At 48.4% G+C, this 27,479-nt stretch overlaps 1 protein-coding gene across 5 annotated transcripts; it reads right to left on the bottom strand.

Moving 5' to 3' along the window:
* Positions 1-94: 94 nt before the first annotated feature.
* PABPC1L (poly(A) binding protein cytoplasmic 1 like) lies at positions 95-27,479 on the bottom strand. Of its 5 annotated transcripts, XM_054044888.1 has the most exons (16): positions 27,411-27,479; positions 21,969-22,180; positions 20,754-20,947; positions 20,067-20,182; positions 18,925-19,064; positions 17,463-17,557; positions 16,922-17,059; positions 16,212-16,307; positions 15,263-15,529; positions 13,320-13,410; positions 12,771-12,899; positions 10,061-10,200; positions 7,394-7,487; positions 4,812-4,942; positions 1,629-1,719; positions 95-649 (listed from the first exon to the last, which is right to left on the bottom strand). In XM_054044888.1, the coding sequence occupies exons 2-15, from the start codon at positions 22,159-22,161 to the stop codon at positions 1,636-1,638; spliced, it is 1,908 nt and encodes a 635-aa protein (XP_053900863.1). In that variant the 5' UTR covers positions 22,162-22,180; positions 27,411-27,479; the 3' UTR covers positions 95-649; positions 1,629-1,635. The 5 variants fall into 5 exon arrangements, with proteins under 5 accessions (XP_053900863.1, XP_053900864.1, XP_053900865.1 ...); XM_054044889.1 differs by lacking the exon at positions 27,411-27,479 and having other exon boundaries at positions 21,969-22,894; XM_054044890.1 differs by lacking the exons at positions 95-649; positions 1,629-1,719; positions 4,812-4,942 and adding an exon at positions 5,860-5,997.

The following is a 27,479-nucleotide window of genomic DNA, read 5'->3' as shown; positions in this document are numbered from 1 at the left end:
AGGATGAAAACTGACCATTCAGTCCTACCCTTTTCTGTCTCCTAGTCAGTTTTCAGGAACATAGGCCTCTGAGCCAACCATCCCTCCTTATTGCTGAAGATCAGCCTTAGGTCTAATCACTTTTACCACCATTTGTACAGAAGAAACCATTTCTTCTTGAAAGAAAGACAGTGACAAGCACATAGTGAGGGTGGATGTATCAGCTGTTTATGGTGTCAACCACAAGAACAAATAAAACATTACAGAACCAAATAGAACTTACTAAAAATGACAAGCTCTGATGATTTGTTATCTCGTGGAACACTACAACTGAATCAATCGTGTCTCCCTCCTCGCCACTCACAAGGAGAGGTTGTCATTCTACCATGTGCCCCCCTTGTTAACATTTTCACTACCTGCTGTCAGCAGTGAGGATTGCCAGAAGAGAGCTCACGGACAGTGTTACATAGATGCAGTTCATTTATGGGGAAAAATCATTTTGCAAAGTTTTTGATGCACAAAGAAAAAGTAACGCTGGGCTTTGAATGCAAGTCAATGTCGCTGTCTGTACACAGAAAAAATAAATAAATGCTTCCAATATATGTGGGGATGCATGTCAGGGTTGTAGTTGCTTTATCTTCAGAGCCAAGCATTCTTCACAGTCCCTCCTCTACAACAAATATACACTTTAGACATGTCAGATACAAAAGCTCAGTCTAAGTTAGCCTAGAGTTCACATACCAATACTGAACTTGAATTAAGTGACCAGTGAGAGCAAGCAAACTGCATGACCAAACTTTATCTTACAAAGGGGTGCCTAGAAGTTCTGCACATTTGTTTTCGGTTACCAAACAGGAAGGCTGGATGCTTCTGCTGGAGTTGTACTGGGATGGGGCATGATCACTGCTAATAGATCCAGATTAGAGGCTCTAAGATTCTAAGGAGAATAATAGGTTAAGCCAGTAGTTCTCAAACTCTGGTCAGGACCCCTAAGTGGGCCGAGACCCCATTTTAATGGGGTCACCGGGGTGGCATTCGATTTGCTGGGGCAAAAGCTGAAGCCTGAGCCCCACCGCCCAAGGGCTTCAACCCTGAGTGGTGGGGCTCAAGTTACAGCCTCCGGGGCTGAAGCTCTTGGGTGTTGGCTTTGTCTCTCTGCCCGAGGTGGTGGGGCTCGGGCAGACACTGGCTTCAGTCCCCCCTCCTGGGGTCGTGTAGTAATTTTTTCTGTCAGAAGTGGGTCATGGAGCAATGAAGTTTGAGAACCACTGGGTTAAGCTATACTGCGATCCCATGTAAAGGCATCAGGAATGATTGCATCAGATTCCATGAGGGCTACAAGAAAAGCCAGATTGCTTTATTTTTCACCTCCAAGTTGCCTCCCCAGATTTACATTGAAATTAACTGCTTAGCATTAATTTTTCTCTGGTACAATCATCAAGTTTTGGAAAATAGCAGGAGGCATTGGTTTATATAAAGGAATTAAGCTTGAAGTATGGGTCCAAGACAAATAAAACACACCCATTGCTTTCCCAAGTCCAACTTGGCTGATCTTGACAAGACTTCTCTGGTGCTCACATTCCAGGCAGAAAGGGACCCTTCTCCACATTATACCCTGCCATGAGACCAGCACAGCCTTCCACACCTACCTGGGTCTCATAGGAGGAATGTTGCAGCACTGCTGTTAAGCGATGATTCAGTAGCCTGGTGTGCTTGGAGCACTGCAACCGCTTCCTCGATCTCAAAGCAAAGCACAAAGTGGAGAGAAGTTTAGTTGCTCTGACACCTGGAAGCTTCCTACACAGGTAACAGTCAGGATACTCAAGGCTCCCAACTTGATCTTAGTATAGCTGTCCCTTCCAAGAGGCAAATTAGTTACCAGGGCTGCTATGTTTCATCAACATTGTATTTACATTAGATTATTTTTATTTTAAAGTCTGATTCCCCACTGCCTCAAAACCCAGAAGTCACACTCACTCAGACACTAGGGGAGTTCTACTGTAGCCAGTTCCTAGGTCTATGTGGAGTTCTGCCTTCTGTAATAACTTCAGAGGAGTCCCCCAACTATCTCGAGCATGACATGGACAGTCAATGGCAGTTTGGCAGTAGCTATCAGGACATGCATCCCACATGCTCCTGCTGATCTATTCAGCAGACAACAACGCACCTCCCTTTTCATACAGCTCTGCGCAGTTGGGGCACTTTGAGGTCTTCTGAAGTGCCTGGTATTGGCCACTGAGACACACTTCCTAAGTAGATGAACCAGCAGTCTGATCCTACCTGATAAACCCCATGTTCCTTTTAAAAAGGGGAGGCAGGTGAAAAATATTAATCCTGCCTCCAGCAGCAACAGAATACAGCCAATCCATTCAGGACAGAGTTTTTGATGGGACCCAGTGGCCAAACATACACCAGATATGCAAGAAAAATATGAAAAATTTCACACAGGGCCAGTATTTTACCAGCTCAAAATTCAGAATAAAGGGGTCATTTCTCAGGGTACGTCTACACTACCCGCTGGATAGGCGGGGTAGCGATCGATCTATCGGGGATCGATTTTTCGCGTGTAGCGTAGATGCAATAAATTGATCCCCGCTCACTCTCCCATTGACTGCTGAACTCCAGCAGCGTGAGAGGCAGAAGCAAAGTCGACGGGGGAGCCGCGGCCATCGATCCGCGCCACGAGGACGCGAAGTAAGGGATTTTAATTCCATCTAAGATACGTCAACTTCAGTGTAGACCAGGCCTCAGACTGAACGTGTCAGACAGGATTGGAGTTTGCAGCAGCCTCAGATTTAGCAGATTCATTTTCATGCTATCCAGGCTCCTTTATGGGCTCTCTCTTATGGGAGTGATATTACAGGACTGGAGAAAGCAAAACATGTAGCCCTGATGACCTCCAGCTTCTAAAAAGTGCTAAAGGAAATAGCTTACAGCAGAATTTGCCTTCTGAGAGCATGTTGCCAAGGACTACAAGCAAAGTCGCCAGGATCTTGTATTATTACAGACTGACTGAATGGCTTTTGACACTTCTTAGCACAATATATAATCATAGGATCTCTAGGAACTCAGCTCTGTGTGAACAAAACCCTATAAATCTGCTCTTGTGTCACCTTCACTTTATGATCATGGACCTTGGAATCCAAGATTTAAACCAGCAAGAATAGTCTCATTTTCAGGAGAGGAGGCCTGGAGTTACTTCACTTGTTCAGGGAATATCCAAGTCCATGTATGCCCCTCTCTATCTGATTTGTTCTATCCCTTTGCTTTCTGTGGTTTGCCAAGTAGCTGCCAGCCAGCTGTCCACAAACAGGTTCCAGACACCCTCCAAATAACTGAGAACTAAGTGGTTCCTTTAAGGTTTTACATGTGAACAAAACAGTCGTACTTAAACTATCAGACTAAAATGAATACAATGGAAGCTGCTTCCGTCACGCTTGCTGGGAAATTGGGGGTTTCAGGTGGAAGCATGTCCATATCATACAGCCAAAGCACAGTTTGGAATGGACACACCCACATCGGAGAGATTCCAAACTGGAATAGCAGGGGATGTTTGCAGGACTGAGATGCCATGGCCAAGCTGTGCGGGGGGCAGGACCTAGTACAGCACCAACACATACTCTATCTGGCTGTAGGCAGTGCTGATATTTCCATAAAGCACTGGATTCACTCAAAAATGCCCCAAACATTTAAGGACTGTGTATACTATACAGAGCCTGACCCCCAAGCCTAGGATGAATTTGACATGGGTTTAGTGAAGGATTAAAAACATAAAAAATATGTTGAATAAGACCACCAAACATTCAGACACAACAAGTCTCTGTCTTTGACTTCTGGATATCCCTATGCTATCTTCACTGTGGGACATCTCTTTGAAGCAAATCGTGTACTGCTCCAAGTCACTTAACTCTCTCCAATCCCTCTGGTCTCAACTCTCCCAGCTTCTGGTTACACCCAGCCAGTATTCCAATCTGACTTTACGAGTCCTCTCATCTCTCCTACATGCACATTGACTGTTCTCAAGAAGACCTAAGAATCCTGGACTTTCCTTATGGGAAAGAATCAGCCAAGCTCTTATCCATTCTTGATCACTGAGTATTTTGTCTCTAACAAGTGGGATTTTTTAAAAAAGTCCTTCAGTTAATTGATTGCCAAACTTCACAGCTTTGTAAAGGCCAGCGTGGCCATTACTCAGAGGGTTCCAAACATTTGTAGCCAGGAACAAACATGGAGCGTGTCCATGCTAGCCTTGATGTGCTAAGTTCCTAGAGCTAATTGGCAATCAGTTAATGAGAGGTACAAAATGCTCCTGTAGAGAGACACTAAAAGAACGAATCCTTGATTCTGCCTCTACTTCTGCAATATCATCTTCCCAATGTTTCTAGAACTCTGCTCTCTAAACTTCCAGGGCATTCAGAATACTGCAATCTTTACTGTCTTGACCCAGAAAACTAGGACAATCCCTGCCTCAACTCCCACACCCACTGGCTTCCTGGCCATCTCCAAATGGATTTCAAAATTGGTCTCCTAGCTTCCGGAGAGCTGCTGCACTCTAGCCTGGCCTCTTCTCCTCCCACAGTTCTGGGGAGTGAGGGGAAGGGGTGGCACTGTCACTTGAGCTGCTTATTTATCTGGAGCTGTATCTGCTTTTCATCTCTCTCCCTAAAACACTGCTGACCCATACCTCCCTGCCCCCATCTTCCCATCCCGGCAGCCCCTCTACACACATACATTCGGTAGCAGCTTTACTCTTCGCAGCACCAGATTCTTTCCCTTTGTGACGTGCATTGCATTGGAAACATTCATTCTTTAGAGCGTTGGCTACTTCCTACCTTGGAGTGGAGGGATTCTGGCGATTCCAGCATAAGCAGCAGCTCCGAGTTATCAATCTCCAGCAGCATTCCTGTGATCTTCCCAGCCAAGGAGGCGTGCATGGCATGGATTAGGGGGTAAAGGCGTTCACCTGGTCACAACATCAAGGATAGCCTTACACATTATGGAAAAATCCAAGGCGACTTCAAACCATTTCGATTCAATATCCTCTCTCCAGCCCTATCCCTCCTGAGTCCCAGCTCTGATCTTCTCTCATCAGGGTAGGAGGGGTACAGATCCAGGAGATCACTGTTCACACACCAATGCTTTGCTGCAGCAGTGTTTGCAGGCGCCCAGATAACATGTTCCAAGAAAGCTTCCAAGTCCCGCTGGGGGTGCAAATGCACAATCAGGGACGTTACCACAAGTTACATCTTTCTTGACATTGAACCATGGTGAGAGAATTTGCTGCTAAGACTTATACCAGGCAGGTGCTGCGCAAGCTTCCCCCACACAGCTCTGCCAATATCCCTCAGTGCTGGGCACCACACACAGCTTTGCCAATGCCCCTCAGTCCCGAGCACAGCCATATGCCTCCCTGCAGCTGTTCCATTCCTGGGCCTCTCTTGAGCAGAGAATATGCACAGATTGGGACCTGGATGATTTCAAGACTGACAGTGAGCCCGGTGGGTTTAAGAGAAAGCTGAACTCAAAGCCTGCTGAAGTTAAAGGGCTGATGCCCTGACTCACTGTGCCATTCGGCTTCCCAAGAAAAGAGTCAGACATGGCTGCCAGCCAGTCACATTGTGCAAAATGGAGATGGTGTCAACACACAGCTGCTGAGACCTGTTCTACTTGTATGCTGCACGGGGCTGATTCTGGTTCCCAGCCTCTTGCTGCTTGAACAGGAGAAAAACTGAGTGTAGCAGCATCTCCAGCTGCAGCTCTTCAATCCTGCTGTTTCGCACTAGCCCCCAGAAATCTGAAAGCCTTGGCTTAAAACGCTTCTAGCTATGACAACAGGGTGATGCTTAGGAGACCTCACATGGAAAAAAGTTTGGAGGACTCTGGGGATTAACAAGAGGCATAGTTGCTGCTTCCTTTGCAGTCTGTCATTGGGACACGCAGACCAGAACCAGAGCCAGAGCCAGACTGCTAGAAAGGAACTAGGTCAGCTTCTCTATCCTGCAAGAGCCGTGGTCCCATCTGCAAATGGAAGTGGGTTTGGAACAAAGTTACTCAGGTGTCATAGTCACTAACAACTGTGAAGTGCCATCCAGGGCTAAGTAATGTGTGAACAGCAACCAGTTTCACTGGCTCAAGAAAGGGAGAAAGGCAGCTTTACCTAGGTGCAGAGATACTAACCAATTAGTTGAGTGAGGAGCCCTATGGAGCTCCTCCCCGAAGACTGCGTGGAGCACTTGCACTGACTTTATTGGTAGTGTTTCTGGTTGGCATCCTTTCGTCTGTGAGCGACAGCGGGAATTGGTAATGTTTCTAACACGCTGAAAACAGGCCAAAAAAAGGTTGCCAAGGCCATGTTTTGGTAGGGTCATGAAAATAACCAGCATCGCTAGCATTTCTCCGGTGGAGCTAGAATTTAGTAATCAAGAAACACAGCATCGCAGCAGATGGCAGCTCAGGGAGAGCTTCCTGGCCCCCAGGGTTCAGGCTAGCAGGCTTTCAGCATGCATGCTGTAGAGAGAACACATGCCAGGGAGCAAGGCTGCTGGCTGAAACCTGTTGCAGCTGGGCTGTATTGAAAGTGCAGCAAGCATGGAGGAAGGGAGAACAGCACATTTCTGACCCACCGTGAAGGGTACTGGGAGAAGGGCGGTATGGAGAGTATTAAGAGTGTCTATTTCTCAGGGAGCTTGCTTGGAGTACCAGTCTAGTGATGGAGGAATGGTCTCTGCTCAATTCTATCTCTGGATGGCCCAAGTACCTTAGGCAAGTGCTCTACCCATGGAATCGACAGCCAGGCAAGTCTCTCTGTAGCTAAGCTCTTTATAGCCTAACAAAGATCTGGATGCAACATCTCTGCACAGCTTGTGCTCATGCACCGGCACCAGCTGCTCAGTCAGCGGGACGTGCCAGACTCCATGTGAAATTGAACACTTTGGCAGAGCCTGATCGCCTGCTGGAGACAGCCCCTATGAGGTAAACAGCTGATTGACAGGCCCCCAAACCTTGACAGCAGCAGTGAAGTGTCTCTTTGAAATTCAGGGGAGCCTGAAACATTGTCACCCGGCAGAGCGGGCAGGGTGGAGCTCTCCTTCGTGTTCAGAGCTCACAGGCTTTCCCTTAGCCTGGCCCAGGATGCAGTGACGCATCGCACCCCTCCCACGGGTTATGGAACAAAGAACTACAAGCAAGAGCACCCAACAACAGCCCAGATTCAACAAGAGTTTGTCTCCAAGGCAACAGAAACAATCGCACAGATTGTGGAAATCCCACAAGTGCCACATACAGGGCTAGGATGAAACCTTGGGCTTGTTGACATGCAATGCACACACAGTGCAGCAACACAGCCAGCAACAGCTCCAGTAGGTTACTATCCTCCTTCTACCGGATGTAAAGGAACAGCTTCACCGGCACCTACCTAGCATTTGCTTCTGCTCCTGAGGAGGAGCTGCCGCGAGCATGGATGCAGTCAGAGGCTCCTGCCCATGAATATGAACAGCAGGTTCTCCAGCCTGAACAAAGCACAAGGGATAGAATCACTCAGAACAGCAGGAAGCAGCATCTGGGTTAATCAAGGTGCGCAAGTCATATTTGAGAAGCAAGGATTCAGGGAAGAAGGGCATGGTCTATTGGGAGGGCTTGATAGTTACAGCCCCTTTTCATCTGGGGATCTCAATGATTAACCTTAACCCCTGTGAGGAAGACAAGTCAGGGCTGGCTTAAGGCAATTCATGGCCTAGGCACATCAGGTGGCCTGGTCTCCACCTAAAATGTAGGTTGACCTAACTATGTCACTCAGGGCTGGAAAAAATTTCACAGCAATGGAAAAAACCCCTTCCACCGATGCAGGAGGCTTTATAGCTGTGCTGCTGTAGCATAGACACGGCCCGTGTCCCTGCCCAGAGAGGCAGGGCAGCAGCATGGGGCCCACTTATCAGCCCCTTCACTAGGAGTGGCAACAGAGGCCTGTTCTCCACACCAAAAGGCAGGAGTGGCAGTGGGGAGAGGCTTGCTTACCCAGCAGCAGTCCGGATGCGTGTGTGGGGGTGAGGGGTTGTGCCTGCTGCCCTCTCCTGCCACACAGCTCTCAGCTGGAGTGGTGCTGGCAGGGCCCCTCAGAGCAGTGGGGTACGCCACTGAAGTGCACTGGGGACTATTCACACCTCTGTAAGCTAGTGTGTAGGGAGCCTAAAGCAATGAGACTTCCGCTTGACTCAGGTTTTCAAGCTTTTATTCACAATCATGAGGCTAGAAAGTTAATTTCAGCTTTCATTAAAAAAAATAAAATAAAATAAAAAATAGTGGTATAATCACACAACTCCAGCAGCTGGGTCCCTAAGCAGGAACCTGTAGTGCCTAGGCCTTAATCCAGCCCCAAGGCAAGTTACCCCCATTTTGCAGATGAGAAGCCTGAGCTGCGCTGATTGTGAGCTGCCCATGGTCACACACGAATCAATGGCAGAGCCAGAAGTGGCGCCCAAGAGCCTGGAATCCCAGTCCCCGGCCCTCATCACTAGAGCACAGCTCCGTTAAATCGCTGGCTTCCTTCAGGGCTACCCGCACCCAGGGGCTCCCAGATAGCATCTCTCTAAAAGGCACAAGAGGCTTGTTTTTAGCATTGCTGAAAGCCATTTGAGGAGTCCCATTTTCAGTACTAGAGGAAGAGCTTCCCCATTCCCACAGAGGAGGAGATACTCAATTCCAGCTTTGCTACCAGCATTAAGAAACAACTCTTCTAAGTGGCAAGGGCCTGACAGTTTCCAACCAGGCAGATAAAAGAGAGCGGAGTCAGAATACAAAGAGAATCTTTACACTTCAGGAGGGAGACTAAACTCCATCTCCTCTCCCCTCCCCACACTGGGGACTCCCAGTATCTGGGCTGGCCAGATTTGGCCCAGCTGATGGTCTCCATGGAGAGTGAGGGATGCACCAACATATCAAATGGAGCAGACTACAGCACAGATGAGGCATCCACACAAGGCACTAGACCCAGCATGCAATGCTTTGCATTGATCTGAGTTGTCTGGTTGGTAAAGTCAAGATGCAGCTCTGTATGATTGGGTGCCTGCCTTTCCTATCTACAGGCTGAACAGCCAGATGGCAGTGCTCAGTGAGCAATGCTTTAGCCACCCTGTCCTCTAACAGGACCATGCAAGATAGAGCAACTCCCTAAAGGTTAGGGTTGCCAACTGTCTAATCACACAAACACAAACACCCCGGCCTTGCCCCTTCCCTGGGGCTCTGCCCATGCCCCGCCCCTTCTCAGAGGCCCGTCCCACTCACTCTATCCCTGCTTGCTCTCTCCCACCCTCGCTCACTTTCACCTGGCTGGGGCAGAGGGCTGGGGTGCGGAAGAGGGTGTGGGGTGCAAGCTCTGGCCGGGCAGCGCTTACCTCGGGCGGCTCCCAGTCGGCAGCACAGCAGGGCTAAGGCAGGCTCCCTGCCTGCCCTGGCCCCGCGCCTCTCTCAGAAACGGCTGGCACATCCCTGGGGAGTGGAGGGGGATAGAGGTTGCCGCATGCTGCCCCTGCTTGCAGGCACTGCCCCTGCAGCTCCCAATGACTACAGTTCCCGGCCACTGGGAGCTGCAGAGTCTGCACTCAGGCAGTGCATGGAGACCCCTGCCCACCCTCAGGGGCTGCAGGGATGTGCCAGCTGCTTCCGGGAGCGGTGCGGGGTCAGGGCAGGCAGGAAGCCTGCTGTGCCGCTGGACTTTTAGGGGCCTAAAATCTTCTGATTTGATTTCAGTATCCTCCAGGCGATAGAGCCCGATTCCGGGATACTCCCGGCGAAACCGGGAGGGTTGGCAGCCCTACTAGAGGTGCGAGTCCATCCTTCCTCCACCCCCACCAGAAACTCTTTAGCAGCAGCAGAGTTCTCATCAAATGCAAATGGGAACACCAAAGGCCTTTCGGAACTTGGCCGCCATCTTTGCACTGCAGGGGCTCAGGAAACACAGGCTAGTTTTGAAATGGCCACAGTTCCTCATTCTATTCCGCATATCCCTCCCTGTGACTCTCTAGCAGATCGCTGGGCCCTGCCCCAGCCTCAGCATCTCTAGGACAAAATCCTGTGAATGGGTTACCTGTTGTACCAGCATAGGTGCCACGCTTCCCATCGGCTGGATGTTCCTCACTGCTGAGGAGTACTTATACTGTGGCACGCCCCGCGGCAGGGATGGTGAGCTGGGTGCACGGGCACCAAGCGTCTGGGTCCCTATGTTGGCTGGAAGAGACACAGGAACATTAGCAAGGAAGCGACGTGCCAATAAGCGTCTGCACATGCTTTAACTCTACACCTGCCAAGAGCGTGAAAGCAGCATGCCAAGCAGGACAGGCAAAATACGCCCCTCACAACTTGAATGGCACCCATACGTTGCTTTGAAGTGCAAAAAGGCTATGTGCTCTCCTAGCGCAGAGTAATCAATCAGGGGAGTGGCGGGATGTCAACGAATGGACCTGTCTTTTTCATTCCCCACCCACAGATTGATGCCTCTCAGCATCAGCAGCTGAAGGGCAGCACCATGCCCTGGTACCAAGGAGCTTGCCCCAGGACTCCTACTGCGAATGCATCAGCGAGGATGGCACGGTGCTTACTCACAGCAGGAGCCACAGACAGCATGCTGCCTTTCATGCAGGAGCAGGAGGCTGCCCTCCTCCTGTTGCCTGCCTGACTCCGCAAAAGGAAAGTACGGAAAAAGGACAAAGAAAACTGAGGAGAAACAACAATGATGGGCCCCTCCAAACCCTCCTCCTCCCCCCTCACCCACATACGTACATGTGGGCTGTATCCATTTCACATGGATTGTGGGGCCACCAGAACTCCCACTTCACCATTTGCATTATAGCTTCCTAGTGCACCCTGCTCCAAAAACCCATTGGGGAACCACTTTCATTCCCCTCAGCTACCAGAAGCCCAGAACCCTGCCCAAGAGAATGGACTCAACAAGTGTCTCTGACACCAACTGCTTCACATTAAATGAGCAGGCAAAGAACAGAAAAGACTGAGGGCCAAATACAGGAGCAAGTCTAAGTGCCACAAGGACGAGAGAGAGAGAATGAATTTAGGCCAGTGCAATTTATTCTCTTGCCTGGCACCTCCAGCCAGTAAATTACATATCTTAGACAACCTCAGGCTCGTACCTCTTACCAACACGCAGCTTCTGCCTCACCCCCTTTACACATCACCTAGAATTTGGCCAACTAAGTCCGAGTGTGAGACTGACCTGGTGTAACTCTCACACTAAGGAGCCAGAAATGCAGAAAGTAGCAAGAAAAGCAACTAAGTCCTACATACACATTACTTCCGAATCTGGCCCTCAGATTCTGCTGTTGAACCTGCTCAACTCTCCACCACCACTTCACTTATGCTAGTGAAAAGTGTCTGACAAGCCACTGAGTCTCTCTTATAGGTATCCTTTGACTTGGATACCTAACACAAGAGGCCAAGACAGTCAAACCCCATTCCCCAATCCTGCAGAAGCAAGAGCTGCATGTCAGTAGGTAAGCCCAGAGGGGATGAGCTAGATGCAGTCATGGGCAGGCACTCATTGCTCAGAGGAAACCCTGAGAGCAAGAGTTAAATCAAATCTAAAGGCACAAGATAAGCACGGAGCAGTTTCAGACCATTCATCCCTGTCAGTCTCTACTATAAGCACTGGCAATTTCTATTTTACTTGGAATCTGAAAACCTTTGTTGTTGTTTAACTGGAAACATTAAAAAACACTTCCTTTGTCCAGGGAATCCCTTTAAATCTGTTTTTGCCTGGAGAACACACACTGCCTGAATGTTAAATCTAGAACTATGGTCATTACTACTGAACTGCACACGGTGGAACCAATCAGGATCAGGGTCCTTTTGTGCTAGGCACCGATCTGAAGACGACAACATTCCCTGAACTACAAACCCATGCACTACTAGTGCTGTCTGAGGCCTTGTCTACACTACGCATGAAAGTCTTTCTAAGCTACACAATTTGAGTTACGTGAATAGCATAACTCAAGTCAATGTAGCTTAGATCTACTTACCGCGGGGTCCACGCTACTACTCCCATGACTCTTCTCGATCTGGTGGAGTACAGGAGTCAATGGGAGAGCGATCAGTGGTCGATATAGCGGGTCTTCACTAGACCCGCTAAATCAACTGTCGATCCTCCGGTAAGTGTAGACAAGCCTTAAGTCCCGTGAGTCCATTGGGGACACAGCACACTACACCATTCTACTGCAAACTTTTGGGGTGAATTTTTACCTACACTCCAACTTCGAAGGAAGAGAAGGCAAGATTTTCAAAATCCTCCTTCCCCACACCACCATTAATAGGCTCAGTAGAATTCAATTTCTATTTCTTTATTTTTATAATGTTGACAGGTAATATCAATGTTTACTGGGAAAGATTTAAATTTCCAGAGGTACGGGAAATTATTTAATGACAGTAGATGTTGAGATTCAAAAAAGTTACGTTTTATAAATTACAAATTGTCAACATCACATGTCAAACTAGGCAAAGTCATTAGCTGGAAATCAAATTCTAATAAGTTCTCAAGCAGCATTTTTCTAATTTTGCCTATCTGCAATTTTGATCATCAGTAGTGGAAATATTTCTGTCAGTCTGTGTGTGTACTGTGAAATCTACATTGATCGACAAAAATCAAATCCTCCCAAGCCTACCCATGAACAACTGCACAAGCCAACCTTTCCTCCAAAAGGCGGAGAGAGAGAAAGAAACAAGATTGTGGCCAACGCCCTCCTGGACACACATTCACTAGATACTTGTAACCCACTGCCTCCTTGACTTACCCACTCTCTGGGCATGCGGTGGCACTCGGGGCACCTGGGTAGATGCCTGTCTCATGGTGCTGATGTTGGATAGCAGGCGCCTGGGTGGAGCTGCAGCCCTCAGGATTGGGGTAGCCGTGTGGTAGGCGGCTGTAACGATTGAACACATTGTAAATTTCCCGATAGTGAAGACGTGGAAGGAAACGTCTGTGCTGGGATGTGAGCCCGAAAGGCAGTGTTTACCGGTAGGGTGAGAGAACGAAGGGTTTGACACGGAGACAAGAGGGAAGGCCTTTTCTCTTACTCGGTGCAATGCAGGCAGCTTTGCTTCCCAAAAGTTATTGCCTGCAGGTGACCCACCAGCCAACCGTTTCCCCCTAGCTGCATGGTTTGTGCTGCTTTTAGAGAGCGTTCAGTCCTAAACTACCCCAGCACCAGAAGGAAAAAACCAAAACCACACACCAAGCTGCGCAGAGCAGACACAAAAGCACACTATCGCTCCCCTCCACCACACACAGACTGCCTGTCACAGGGGGTCAGAGGAGGCACAGCAGATTTAGACTCACTCACAGGGAGGCCTGGAGGGCTGCGCGCTCCACCGAGGGGCAGGACGGACTGGGGCAACTGGGCTAGGACTGTAGAAAGTAGCTCTGGTTTGTGGCTATGAAAGGAGCAGAATACAGAGTCTCTCACTCGCCAGCGTGAGTCAGTTAGTACAACCCTGCAGCAGCAGCGACAGAGACCGTAACTCGGGAACTGCAGATGTGACTGGATGAACGGATCGAAGCAGAGCTCAACAGATCCCTTTGTGAAATTGGCAGCAGCATGAGACAAACACTTCCATAAGTGACTGACATGCCTACAGACCCAGGACCCATTAACGCCCAGTCTGGAGGCTAGGGAAATGTTAGTACCCACGTAAGGAGGCCAGTCAGGGCTAGGATATCCTGAAGGACTGGAGTCATTAGTAACTTCTGGCACAACAATAAAGGGGGAAAGCCTCAGATGGCAAGTCTGGTGAAATCTCTAGGGAGAATCATAGCTCTGGGGTAAAAGCAGAGGATAGGCCTGTGATAATTCAGATATTTAAACACTGAGCGTCTCAGAAATCTCTCTATAATGCCAATCACACCAATGCATTCTAGGCATTTATACCACATGCAGTGCCATGTCCTGAAGTGTTTTACAGGCCCATTTCCTGCTGCTTCCCTTCCTGTTGCTTGTACACACCTTCCAAGTGTCCCATTCCTCTGCTCCTCCCACTCACCTCTGCACCTTCTATGCCACCCCAACACATCAGCTCACACCCTCTCGTCTAACACACGAGCCCCTTCTCCATGTGCCTTCGCCTGCATCACACTTCTTCTGCCAGGCCTTTCAACCATAATCCACTCGGTATGCCACTCACAGCAAGCTCACTTGAATCTCACTGTCTGTACAAAGTGGCCAAGATTTTTTATGGGTGCCCAACCTGGATCCGGGTGCCACTTTGGGTACCCAATTACATGGCCTGATTTTCAGAAGTGCTGAGAAGGCAGCACTGTGTGTTCCAGCACTTCTGGGGAACACAAATAAACAAACAGTCCATTCATTAAAGGGTCTACACATGGACTTAGGAGCCAGCCTTAGGCAGCCAGTTTTGAATATTTTGCCTATGGTGTTTACACACTGTACTATGTACACCAGTTAGACTGTAAGCTCTTGGGGGGCAGAGACTCTTCGAGGTCGGCAGTGCTGGGCACGCTGACAGTGCTCAACCAACAACACAAGCACGCAGGGCAGACTGAGTCAGGTGAAGTGTGGCACATTAGCCCATCTGTCCATCAGGTAAGCAGAGAGATGATCAGGACAGATTCTAAGGGTAACAAATTCTGCATCAGCTTGGTGTGTCGTAGGGCGGAAGGACGGATGGGCTGAGTGGGATTTGATAGCTGCTTTCAACTACCTGAAAGGGGGTTCCAAAGAGGATGGATCTAGACTGTTCTCAGTGGTACCAGATGATAGAACAAGGAGTAATGGTCTCAAGTTGCAGTGGGGGAGGTTTAGGTTGGATATTAGAAAAAACTTTTTCACTAGGAGGGTGGTGAAGCACTGGAATGGGTTACCTAGGGAGGTGGTGGAATCTCCTTCCTTAGGAGTTTTTAAGGTCAGGCTTGACAAAGCCCTGGCTGGTATGATTTAGTTGGGAATTGGTCCTGCTTTGAGCAGGGGGTTGGACTAGATGACCTCCTGAGGTCCCTTCTAACCCTGATATTCTATGAGTGCTTAGAACAGAGCAGCATTCAGAATGACACCTGTAGCTCTGACATCCTTAGAATTACAATCTTTGGTTTGTCATCTTTAGGGTCCCAAAACAAGCTATTTGGTTCAATTATTCTCAGTGCTGGAGGTGCTGAGGTGCCAAAGAATCAAATACACCGCCCACCCCACCCCACCCCCCAGACAGGTGAGTCTGGCCCTAGGCAAGCTCCTCAGACTCCATATTAGTCCCAGAGGAGTGGACAGGGCCTCACCTGTGGGATGGCAGGCAAGAAGTACCCCGTGGGTGCCTGGAAGGAGCCAAGGAGAGGGCCAGGCAGGGCCCTCATGGTGGCCAGTCTCTGCATATACTGGTTGGTGAGAATCGCTTTTCTTTCCTCCTTTCTTTGAGCGAGGGCAACGTACAAAGGCTTGGTGCTGACGATCCGTCCATTCATTTCCGTCACGGCCTTGGTAGCCTCTTCTGGGGAGGAAAAACATACAAACCCAAACCCTTTGCTGTGTCCACCCTCTGTCATCACCTAAAATTAGATTAGAACACAACAAAGTCCACTGAATGCCAGGCACTCCATCCGCGTATCACACAGAGCTGTCATCACAGGTGGGGACGTGCGCAGGGAGGGAAACAGTGGACAGCAGCCAGCCTCCAGACTCAGAGGCAACTGACACTGTGGCCTGAGGCTCTAGGGACTGTGTGGGACTGATTTATTTCAAGCAAGGTTGGAGGCAGGAGCCCTGGGTGCAGCCATCAGACAGTGCAAGTCACATGTAATAATCAAGGGTGATTTTTCCTAAGTGTCTATTTCTAGGCACCTATTCCCAGCTGACTTCAAAACACAACAGCTCTAGTAGCAGTCCAGCATGCTGTCACATGTGGGTGAGGCAGGGGACATAACGGAGCTGGATTCCTGACCTGAGTTCCCCGGGCTAGCAGGGGCTGTGAGCACTGCAGAGGCAGCAGATACTCCCTGGTGCTGTGGGAGACTATAAGTGATTGATTTGCATAATCTGAAAAGCTATAGGCGAAAATGCAAGCCAGTCACAACTCAAGTGCCAGGGACTGAGGCTTACGCAGGCCCAAAGTCTAGGACTTGCTATGTTCAGTACCAGTGCCCCATAAAGCACCACCACACCGAGATCAGTGACCGTTTAGGATCTAATGCCTTGTGAATTAGACTCCCCATGGTAGCCCAGTTCTCTTACCTTTGCACTAGTAATGGTACCATATGGAGAGAACTCCTTCCTCAGCCGCTCATCATCAATACCATCATCCAGGTTCTTCACATATAAATTTACCCCCTAAGAACAGATAGGGCTATAACTAGATTTCTCCAAAAAGGACAGCAAGCCTCGCACAATTCAGGATGGCTACAGAAGGCCCACAATAACTGTTCCATTAGGAACTTGTTCTGCTGTGTCTAACTGACACCTTCCCAGAAGACCATATTTCCAACCTACTCTATTAATACAAATCCTCCCTTTTTTCTGGGCATGAAAGAATGTGGCAGATACAGTGAAGCCACTTACTTGCCGTGGGGGTTTAGGACCACACTGGTTTTACCCGCTCCTCACTTGTAGGTGTCGCCTATAAGACACACCCCGGAGGAGTGTGTAACACAGGGAACTGGGCTGGCTTCTTTAAGGATCCAGTGCTACAAATGCAAATATATGAAATCCCAGCACGCCGGGCAAGCAAGGAGACTCATTTCCCGGATAGAGATGCTGGCTGCCGTTGGGATTTTCAACAGCGCTCGCTCAGCAATAGGCATGCCTTTGTATCTGGAAGGTCTGACAGCTTCCCTTTGAGACTAGGAGGCTCAGTAGAGACATCCCATGCGGTTACTCCATCTGGCGACCATGCCAGAGAGCCAACAGGCACATGGCATGAGGCACCTCTATTTCTTTCCCGTTACCTGGTATCTGCTCACTCTTTCCTGTTTGATCTGTTCAAATTTACGCTTCAGTTCGCTCTGACGCTCCATCCTCTTCTGAGCTCGGCCAACGTACACCATCCGGCCATTGATCTGCTTCCCGTTCATGTCTGCCACAGCCTGCCAGGAGAGGATCCCAAGTCTAAGCACAAAGAGAAGCCACAGCCCCAGAGCCCTCCCAGCCCCCCTTTGTGTAGGCTTTATTTCTCCCCATTGCTATCAGAGATCTTTCAAAATAAAAAGGTATAAAAGCAGATTTGCTTCCAAGTTTGGATTACAGGGCAGATAAGAGCTTCCCTTTGCATAGGATGACTGCCCAGACAGACTCACTGGCCACCCAAAACACACGTTGTTAACAAGAAGCTACAGGAATTGGAAGTTATGGAATCTTTCACACTAACAGATCGGTTAGTCGCATTTCAGCAGCTGGCACCAGTCTGCCCCTGCTCATGAGAATAAAGGCCCAGCCAAGCTTCTAAATGTCACAGACTCAATTAAATATATAAAGCAAAGACCCTCTTGCCTTCTGGGCTTCTTCGTGCTTCTCAAAGTTGACAAACCCAAACCCTTTCGAGCGACCAGTGTCGTCCATCATAACTCTGACACTCAGCGTCTTCCCTGCAAACAGAAGAGTGCAGTGCCCTGAGAACAACCTGGAGCAGAAAGATACTGTCCACCAAGGTCTCTGCTCACAGCTTGAGGAAATCACCCCTGCCCCTTGCCCCCTCCCCCATCTCCTGCTTTGGTTAACGATCACAAAGACTTTGTTAGAGGTCAGGCCAGTGCTGAGTAATGTGGGGGCAGTGGCAGCAGCACCCCACGTGTTGGGGTGACTCCAAAAATACACTGGTGCAGAATGGGGGCAATAACAAGAGTCTATTGCAGTGTGGACAGTCCCCTGCCAGCTAAGGCATCCCAACTAACAGGAGTGACACAATGCTGGTAGCAGGTAGATACAGGCACTCCAACTCACTAGCTTGGTCTCTCCAGGCCCTCCCCACAGGAACTATACAGCCAGATGAGTCATGACCCAACATATCTACTGGCTGGCACAGCAGACCTGGGTTCTATTCCTGACGCCCAAGGTTACACAGTAAGTCACAAGTTCTGGGGCCTCAGTTTCCTCATCTACAAAACTGAGATAAATATCCCCATCTACCTTACTGCGAGGAATCTAGTCACAGAAACGCAGCCTTGGAGAAGCACAGATGAAAGGCACTACAGAAATGTTAGATTATTTAGTATTTCTCAAGCACCAGCAGTGTGCTCAGGGCTCGGCGACAAACAGACCTTGTTCCAAGAACTTAGGAGACAGTCACAACCCACTACGAGACCGAGAGGAAAAAAAAGCAAAAGTTATTCTAAATTCAGACTAGTAATTTAAAGGGATTTAAAGGACATTTACCTTTCTGTAACTGGATTCCATGTTCTGGCACAGCTTTGAGAAGTTCTACTCACTCACTTGCCTGGGGAGGGCAATTGTTTGTGGTTTGTTTTGAAAAGCAAGTAAGCCATCAGTCATCCTCCATCATCACGGTCAAGAGCAGATAATCAATGATTAAATTAATGACAGTTCTGCAAAGCTGCACTAGATGACTGCAGTCATTTGGAATGACTGGCGAGGTCCTCAGCTGGCTTTGTTCTTGGATAAGTGTTACCACTAAAACTATTACACCTCTACCCTGATAATAACGCGACCCGATATAACACGAATTTGGATACAACGCAGTAAAGCAGCGCTCCGGGGGGGCAGGGCTACGCACTCCGGCAGATCAAAGCAAGTTCGATATAATGTGGTTTCACCTATAACGCAGTAAGATTTTTTTGGCTCCCAAGGACAGGGTTATATCAGGGTAGAGGTGTATATAAATAAGAGAAGAGGTCTAACTCCTCACTTAGGCTCTTTCCCTTGTACATACTCCTTGGTCCCACTGCCTCCAATTCACCATCCACTGTGCAGATTTTGCTATAGAAACGCTACTCACCAAACTTAGAGAATATTTCCCGCAGTCGGTCATCATCCATATCATCCCCAAAGTTCTTGATAAAGACATTGGTGAATTCCATCGCCCGTGCCCCAAATTCTGCCTCCCGCTCTCTGCGGGATTTAAAATGGCCGACAAAGCTGCAGAAAGTAAACGGAGGCACATGAATCCTCACCATACATCCATTGGGCAGGGGAAAAAGACATGGGAGCCCACTGGTCAGTGGAGTCGCTCCTAATGGTGACTGTCGCTTTAGCACTAGTAACAACTGTGTATTTTTGCATCTCAGCAACCTAAGCAGATCTGACCTGCACACTCCCCCTATCCCCACAAACACTGGCTATTGTTACGTAACATTAATGCTGCAGTAGCATCGAGAGGCCCTAGTCAGTACAGGGCCCCCCTTTGCTGGGGGCTGTACAGACACAGAACAACAGACGATCTCTGCTCCAAGGAGTGCACAATCTAAGAGCTATCCCATACCAGACATTGCTGAGGGGATCTCACCGGATCAAGCAGATCCTAAAGGAATTCAATTATTTGCCCTCTCTCCCTCCTAGATGGTGTATGGTTTGCCCGTCCTCCCTGCAGTGCCAGCTCCACCCTCAGTGAATCCCTGCCCTTGCATCCCAGCTGGGCAGTAGTGGCAATACACAGGCAGCGATCTAGAGCTCACTAGATCCAAGAACGCTGAGGTCTTTCACAGAAGGGGAGGGGAAGGGAGGGCTGGAGAAGGCTAAATCCTCTTTCCTTCACCTTATCTTAAACTGAATTCTTAGGGAGTCAGGGACCAGTACAGAGCTATGGACATCTGCGGTGCTGCATCACCAACATGATGTACGCTTGCTCTTGCCTGGACTAGGGATTTGTTCCCTCCGTGCCAGCAGTTCTCAGCCTCCATACTGCAACCCTACCAGGATCAACAGCATCATGCCAAAGCCCAGTGAAAAAAGGGCAGAAACAGCATAGGCCCTAACAGGGAACATATTTGCCCACTGAGCAATGCCGATTATGCAACACCACACTGAGCAAATACCGATAACCAAGAGTTTAGTTATTATACAAAGGCCACATTCAGAGAGGGCTATTGAAGGGAGAAGCAGCACAAAATGAGGATCCGATCCCGCCCCCTCCCCACTTACACCTTGCGGTCATTGAGCAACATCCCGTTCATGGTGTCAATGGCCCGATTCGCTGCCTCATGAGTCTCAAAGTGAACGAAGCCATAACCGCGGGATCCGTTCTCATCACAAACCACCTGCCAAGAGAGAGGCAGAGTCAGACACGGAAGAGCCTGAAAAAACAGAAGGCAGACCTCCCCACACTCCACCTGGGGAGACCTCCCTAGCAGCCACCCACGCCAAATCCAAGTCCCATCGCCAAGGAACATTCAGCCTCACTAGCATCTGCTTTTCACCAAGCTACAATACCTAAAGCCCCATGCTCATGACACACTGTCCCGTGTGGGATAAGAGTACAGGTCACAAGCTCAGCTCCCAGGGTTGACAGAAGCTGGGAACACCATTGAGAAAACGTGCTGAGCTCCTGAGATAGGAAGTGGTCTGCACTGCTCTCTCTTCTAGCTGAGTCAGAGTGCATCAGCTCTGAAGCGAGTTGCATCCAGCCTCCTTTGCCAGCGGAAATAAGGTAGCAGCACTCCTCCCCAAAAACCCTTTAAGTCTCCTATTCACTTAAAGGGTGAAAATGTAAAGAAAACCATACAAAGCGATGCAAAGAGAAGTCAGATCTCAAACGGTTTGACAACCCTGGTGGTAAAGGGCAGGCAAGTCCTAGGATAAATCTTGTTCTTGCAGCAAAAACATACGTACCTTGCAAGAAAGGATATTCCCAAAGGCTGAGAACGTATCGTACAAGGCTTTGTTGTCAATGGAGTCGTCCAGATTCTTGATAAAGACATTCCCAACCCCTGATTTCCTGAGGCCAGGGTCTCGCTGGGACCACATGATTCGAATGGGCCGACCTTTGATCACTTCAAAATTCATGGTGTCCAAAGCCCTCTCAGCTGGCAGGAAACATGCACATTTATTATGAACAAGTGAAGACAATTACAAGGAGAGAAGAATTGTGACATGGCCTGCGGTTCCACCTACTGTAACACTGCCTGTCTGCACAATCAGATTGTTACAAGGAGCAGGGAAGTGTTATTTCCTCATTGTTGGGAAAAAGACCCCATTAAATCACAACCAGAGAGGCAGCGTAGGAGCTATTTTGCAAGCCAGGTTCCAAGCCACAGTAGACACACCAGACAGTCCTCTAGTAACATGTACAACGGAGGAGTCAGGCGATGGGCTCTGTTCATGTAGCCACCCAAAGCTCATCTACAGGAATCAGAGAATCCTTTTGCCCATTAGCACTGAAGAAAACTCCCCATTTGTCATTCACAGTAAACTGGAACAACCTTAAACCTGGCTGCCCACGTTCTTTCTGCCTTGAGCAATAGAGAATTTCAGTCTCCAATGCTACTGACCTGGCACCCTTCACCGCTGTAACCTCATTCCAAAAATCAAAGATGTCTTAGAAGTTTTGCCATTTACTTCAGAATCATCTTAGTTCAAATGAGAACAAATCCCTGCCTAGCAGTTCTGATGCTAGAAAATGAGAGTCCCGTACAGTTTATCACTGTCATCATGAACATACACATGGCAATACCACTTTCCCCTGCTCTGCTCTCAGAGGAGGACAATCAAGTCAAATGTACCTTTGAACGCTTGGAGGAAGGTTATTCATGCATGTTGACTTTTTCACCTGGGTAGAAAACTCAACTGTAGGGTCCCTGGTGTCTCCCCTCCCACCCTCTATCTAGGCACACACATGTGATTAGACACTCAGATACCACACTGACGGGCACCACATAAGAACCCAGCACAGATTTAGACTAGAACCAAGTGAAAACAAAGCATTAAGTCAGTATTTATTTTGAACCTGGTAGCCTTAACATGACCCATGTAATCAGCCCTCACACCCCATCCCAAACCACAGATTTAAAAGACAACTTTCCAGAGGTTACGTTTTATCAGGCTTACCATCAGCGGGCTGCTGAAAATTTATGTAGGCATAACCGAGCGATCGACGTGTGGCAACATCCCGACAAACTCTGATGGACATGATCGGTCCAGCAGGTGAGAACTTCTCATACAGCATGGCTTCGGTCACATCTGGGTGAAGATCTCCCACATACAAAGAAGCTAATGGATATCCAGGGCCACTAGCGTTCATGGTTGACCACAAAGCTTAACTTTAAAGTGAAGCAAGACCTAGTTACTTACTGTGGCACAGAAAATATTTTTGTGCCAAGATAATAGAATATGGACTTTGGTTACATGCAGCAACCACCAATTAAAGTCTCATCCCAAACCCTCAGTTGCCTAGAAAGAAGTTGGCTGCAGTGCAGAGAATAGAATCCAGAATCCATAAGTTCTCTCTAGTAACACATCAGGACTGAACTACCCTCCAGGTATACCACAGACCCAGTATTTTCAATAAGGCTTTGCTCTCACTTATATTGATAATGTAAAGCTTGAATGGTTTATGTATATTACCAGAACCCTGTTCCCCAGCTCGAGCAAGCTATACGACAATAGGATACTCAGCTGGGGTGTTGTTCATTATTTTAAGAGATGCCAAATGGAATTTCATTCCACGGTAAGCAAAACAACCCAATGGATTTGTATTATAATCCCTTATACTGTATTAGTTTTCTTCCCCTGTTCTTCAGGCAGAAAAGCAAATCCAAGGACCATGGAGGGCATTTTCTGTAATAGACGTTTCCTATGAAGGTGTTACCATTCGTAGTAGGACATCATAGCTTTCAGTATCACTGTATATTGTACTGTTCCAGGGTGACATCACACTGCAAGATTCAATGTTGCTGAAGCAGAGTGCATTGGGAGCCATTGTGTATGTTTTGTCATAGATCTAGAAGGATATAGGACAGACATACATGCTGTAGAAGTTGGAGGCTGGCAAATGGTCTCTTAAGGAAAGGCTAAATAGTTGGGGGGGGGGAGGAGAATTTGTGGGAGTAGGGTAAAGTGGCAGAGCCTGTACAATCTTGGGCAAGTCACACACTGTACTTCCCCTGCTATACAACAGAGATGACGCTAATAGTCCCCCGTCCCGCCCCCCAGAGGGATCCTTAAGGGAAGGACAGTGGGCACAGATATCCTAGCAATCCCTGACAATCCACAATAGTGCCACAGATATCCTAGCAATCCCTGACAACCCAGCCCCTCACTTCAGAGGGCTGAGGCCCAAACAAAACTATTCCATGTTCCACTCGAACACTAGCAAAAATGAAACAAAGGCTTTCAGGCAGAATATCAAAGAAAAATAATGGACTGAAATAAATGGCTGATGATGAGGCACCAACCAGTGTAACCAAGGTTTCTAGGCATGGTACAACCACCATTTGTTCTGGTACCATGGACCAATGCAGTGAGAACAAGATGCCAGGAGAGGTTATCAGTTCCAAGAATCACTGCACCTCCAACCCACCACATGATGTACTCTTATCAAGAATCCTGGAATCGGATGTCTGGGAGAGTATGTCTTTAATTGCACGGTTAACCTGGGCTCTTACGCAGGTTTTAACCTTCACCCCTTACCAGATACACAGAAAAACTTCTAACATGAGTTTTCAATGTCTTAAGCCCAGGCTAGCTCTGCTTTAACTCTGGCTGGAACACATCTACTTTGCAGTGAGGATGCAGACCCCCCACCCCCACAAATCACTGGAATGCTGATAATCCTCCAAACCCCTTCCCACAGTTCTCCCCGAAGAACAGACAAGTTCTCCTGCAATTGGCAACCGACTGGGAAAGAATCAGAGCATCTCAGCACAAAGAACCAGTGGATATATCCCCAGACACACACAGACAAGTGCAGAAACAGTGAGGCTGCAGTAATGCGGCTAGGGCTTTGCAGTGGGGACGCTCATTCCTGGGCTAGGATAACCCAGGCACTGGTCACCTGAGTTGAACTGTGCAGTGAAGTCATACCTCTAGAGCAGGGGTAGTCAGTAGGTGGAGCACGGGCCAACTCCAGACCGTCAGATGCTTTTGAGCAGACTGTGAAATCTTTTTATTTACTTCTTATCGTTGTTTTCTTTTTTGTATTATTTTCTCTGAAGTCTGGATCTTGACTATACCCTGATCAAGAAATTTGGACCTTGATAAAAAAAATGACTGATTACCCCTGCTCTAGAGGTAAACCAAGTGCTAGTGGCAGAATTTTCTTGGTAGCACTTCCAGGCCCCTAGGATTCACTCCCTGCCGAAGTACTAACCTAGCCACTTCCAGAGCTGCAAGATACAGGCCTTTGCCCAAGTCTTCCCAACTGATTAAATCCTCACTGGCTGGTAAAGATGCAAGAAGCCGGAAAGAGTCCTGTTGGTTTCTCTCACTGAGATTTTTCAGGTCTCAATTTAAATGTTACAAGGCTCCTTAGACAACACAGTGATGGGTGCCAAATCAGTGTTTGAAATAAATATATATATAGTACAGCACATGATTATTGTATGTTAAATACTTAAAAGTCATCTACCAGCTTTGAGTCACAGCCAAATGCTGATCTCTGGAGAAGTTTGCATCAGCTCCTAAACTCAGTGCCCCGGTGTGACATACCAAGAGATTCTAACTTCTGAAGTAACTGAAAAGCACCTCCCATGGCCCTCATGCAAATATGTTCACCCCCACAAGCACAGGCTCAGGAAGGAGGTGTTAACAACCCTCTACAGCTGGTGAGAAGGCTGCTGTTTTGTAAGGCCTTTAGCCACCACATTTGGGCCAATGGCAAAAGTTTCTTCATCTGTGTGGACAAATCTGGATAAAGCTGGAAACATGGCATAAGCAAGACTACTAAAACAAATAAATCAATACGCTGGGAAGGGTAGGGGGAAGAAAAACTAGGCAATGAGAGAGCAAGCTGCCTTTTCAAATCCATCCCATTTTGCCTGAGGATGCTAGTTTTGAGCCATGAAAAGTCACATCGTCAAATGTCATCTTGCCTTACTTGTGCAGCCCACAGTAAAAGTGCAGCCCACCAACAACTAAGCTAAAGATGGTGGAGATGGGGTTTCCACTCCAGCAAGTAACAGAGCCCGCATCAAGACCACCCTGAAAGCTAAGGCAATCAGGAAAGAAACTTCAACGGGGAATAGAATAAAACTCAGCCCGTGGTATCAGTCAGGTCACAGCAGAAAGAAACCTGGTCTCCATGTGTTCAGAAGTGGCCTTTAGTCCATAGTAAAAGAGAGTAGTCTGAGACTAGAACATGTAAGAATTTTGGAATCCTAGTCTCCAGAAATGGTCCCAGCCCTCACTGCCCCAGGAAGTTGAAGTTCACTCTGGCCTTGCCTATCCACTGACCACTGTAAGTCCCTGGTTGTCCTCTTCCCTCAACTGCCAGTAAGAGACAAATCTTGGAAATATGGGTCTGTCTCCTCTAGCAGGGAGGCAAAAGGAATTTCCCCAGCACTTCTCCGGTTCTTTTGGTCTGTGAATCTCAAAGCACTTTATAAACATTAGTAAAGTCTCACAACACCCTTCTGTGGTGGGGAAGTATTATCACTTGAGGAAAACCTCAGGGAAATGACATGCCACAGAGCAAGTCAGTGGCATAACTGGGAATAGGACCCTTAAGTGCTAATTTCTAGTGCTAATGTTCCAACCACTGAACACTTCCTCTCCGGTGGAGAAACGCCTAACATAAATTGCACTCTCCCTGAAGAGAGAAACACAAAAAGAGTGAGTCACCAAGGGAAGAGTTCAAAGCCACATTAGCAACTCTGGAGCCTTTCCAGTAGAGAATTGGGCAGAGCCCAGCCAAGGAGCAGTGTGTGGAGGGAAGACTCTAACCCCGAGTGTTCTGCAAAGCTAGGATTTACTTCTGTACAATGGTCTGCATTGCACTCTCATTCCATGTCTGCCCAGCAAAGGAGATTCGTAGGACTGGGGTTCCCAAAGCCAGTTTGCATAAGTTCTCAACATCAAGGGCCCATCTGAGCCTTTTGTGTTCTCTCTCCTTCAAATCCACTCATTCTTGCAGGAGACTGGCCACTAGCTTTGTGGTTTCATAGCTTAGATACCTGAGTTTACATGTGCCTAGACAACCTCCACTTTGGAGAGAGGGATATCTACCATCTCCGTGTACACTCAAGTCTTCATTTACTTTAATGTTTGTACCATTTTCTTTAGTGTGACTTCTTTCCAAGGGATTTTCTTCTTTCTGAAGAATCTGCACGCAAACAGATCTAAATGGAAACTTCATCACATTTGATTGTTGATGTGTTGGAGATTTTGGGTTTCAATATTATAAAGTGAGTTTAAATTTCACTGCTCAAGGGGAAGTCCAAGGAGTGAGAAAATGATGTTGAACCTGGTGTTCTATGATAATACAACCTTGCAAAGACCCTTTCCTTAATACACCAACCCACCAAAGGACCCATAAGCATTGCAGGATCTGCATGCTTTCAGGTTCAAATTTTACACCATGTGCCTTCAGTGGAATCGCACGAGGTATGAATCATCATAGTATGTGGCCCACAGTACTTAAAAGGGGAGACTGTCCAAGTCACAAAGGGCAGATACACAACCTCCATTGACTTTCAGTCACAACAGTGCCAAACTTCCATTTGTGCCTTTGAAAACTTTCCCCTCAAATCCTGTGTTAATTTCAAGGTTTTATTATTTAATACTTGTGACCCAACAGAATTGTCAAGGTGTTTCTGATCGCTCAGTAGAGTGAAAAGCCGTTAGCTTGACTGAGAAAAAATCTCAGATCCCAGGGAAGCAGTAGGGGCTTTTAATAACTTGGTTCCCCACCTGCAGAATTTGCTTCCATTTCTGTGCTGCTCGTTCCCTTAGTGTATCTCAGCATTTATACCAATTAAATCTCCATTTGCTGTTGCTCTCAAAAGCTGGGGAGATTCTGGTGCATTTAAATGAGTTTTTCTGCCAAGTGACTTTTCTGGGTAAGGCACAGCAGTAAAACATTTCAGTGTTTGGTAAAAGCCTCTTTTAGGAAAGGAGGGAGGGAACTGGGAGAGATACCCCACCCCACCGCTTCTGCTGAAAATGCACCACCCATCCATCAGGTTGGCTGGTTTCAGCATCCAAGATCCCATTAGAACCATGCCTGGAATCAATTCCTCCACCTGCCCACAAAGCCCCCACCCCCTTTCATAGCGCGACAGCCCTGGACGCCAGCCCTAGGGAGTGTGCGTGAGGGTGGGGGTGTTCTGTAGCTTTGACCCCCGACCAGCCAGGAGCCCTGGCACACCCCGGAACCGCAGCCCCACCCGCTCGCTGCCTGCTTCGCCCACGCACCCAGCCCGCGGCACAGCCCTGCCCACCGCCCCGGGCACGCAGGGCTGGGCGGACGCTGAGCGGAGATAGGAGCCGGTGCAGCGCGGCTCATCCCCCCTGGGCTATGGGGCACCCTCCTCCCGCCGGGGCGCCCACACTCACACGTGGCCGTCACGCTCTCAGACCCAGCCGCTCCGGTGCAGGCGGTGGCCGCCAGAGGCGAGCGAAGCT

Source organism: Malaclemys terrapin, chromosome 12 (assembly GCF_027887155.1).
Source record: "Malaclemys terrapin pileata isolate rMalTer1 chromosome 12, rMalTer1.hap1, whole genome shotgun sequence".
NCBI lineage: Eukaryota > Metazoa > Chordata > Testudines > Emydidae > Malaclemys > Malaclemys terrapin.
The sequence above is the reverse complement of the archived record's forward strand: the minus strand, read 5'-3'. Positions and strand labels throughout refer to the sequence as shown.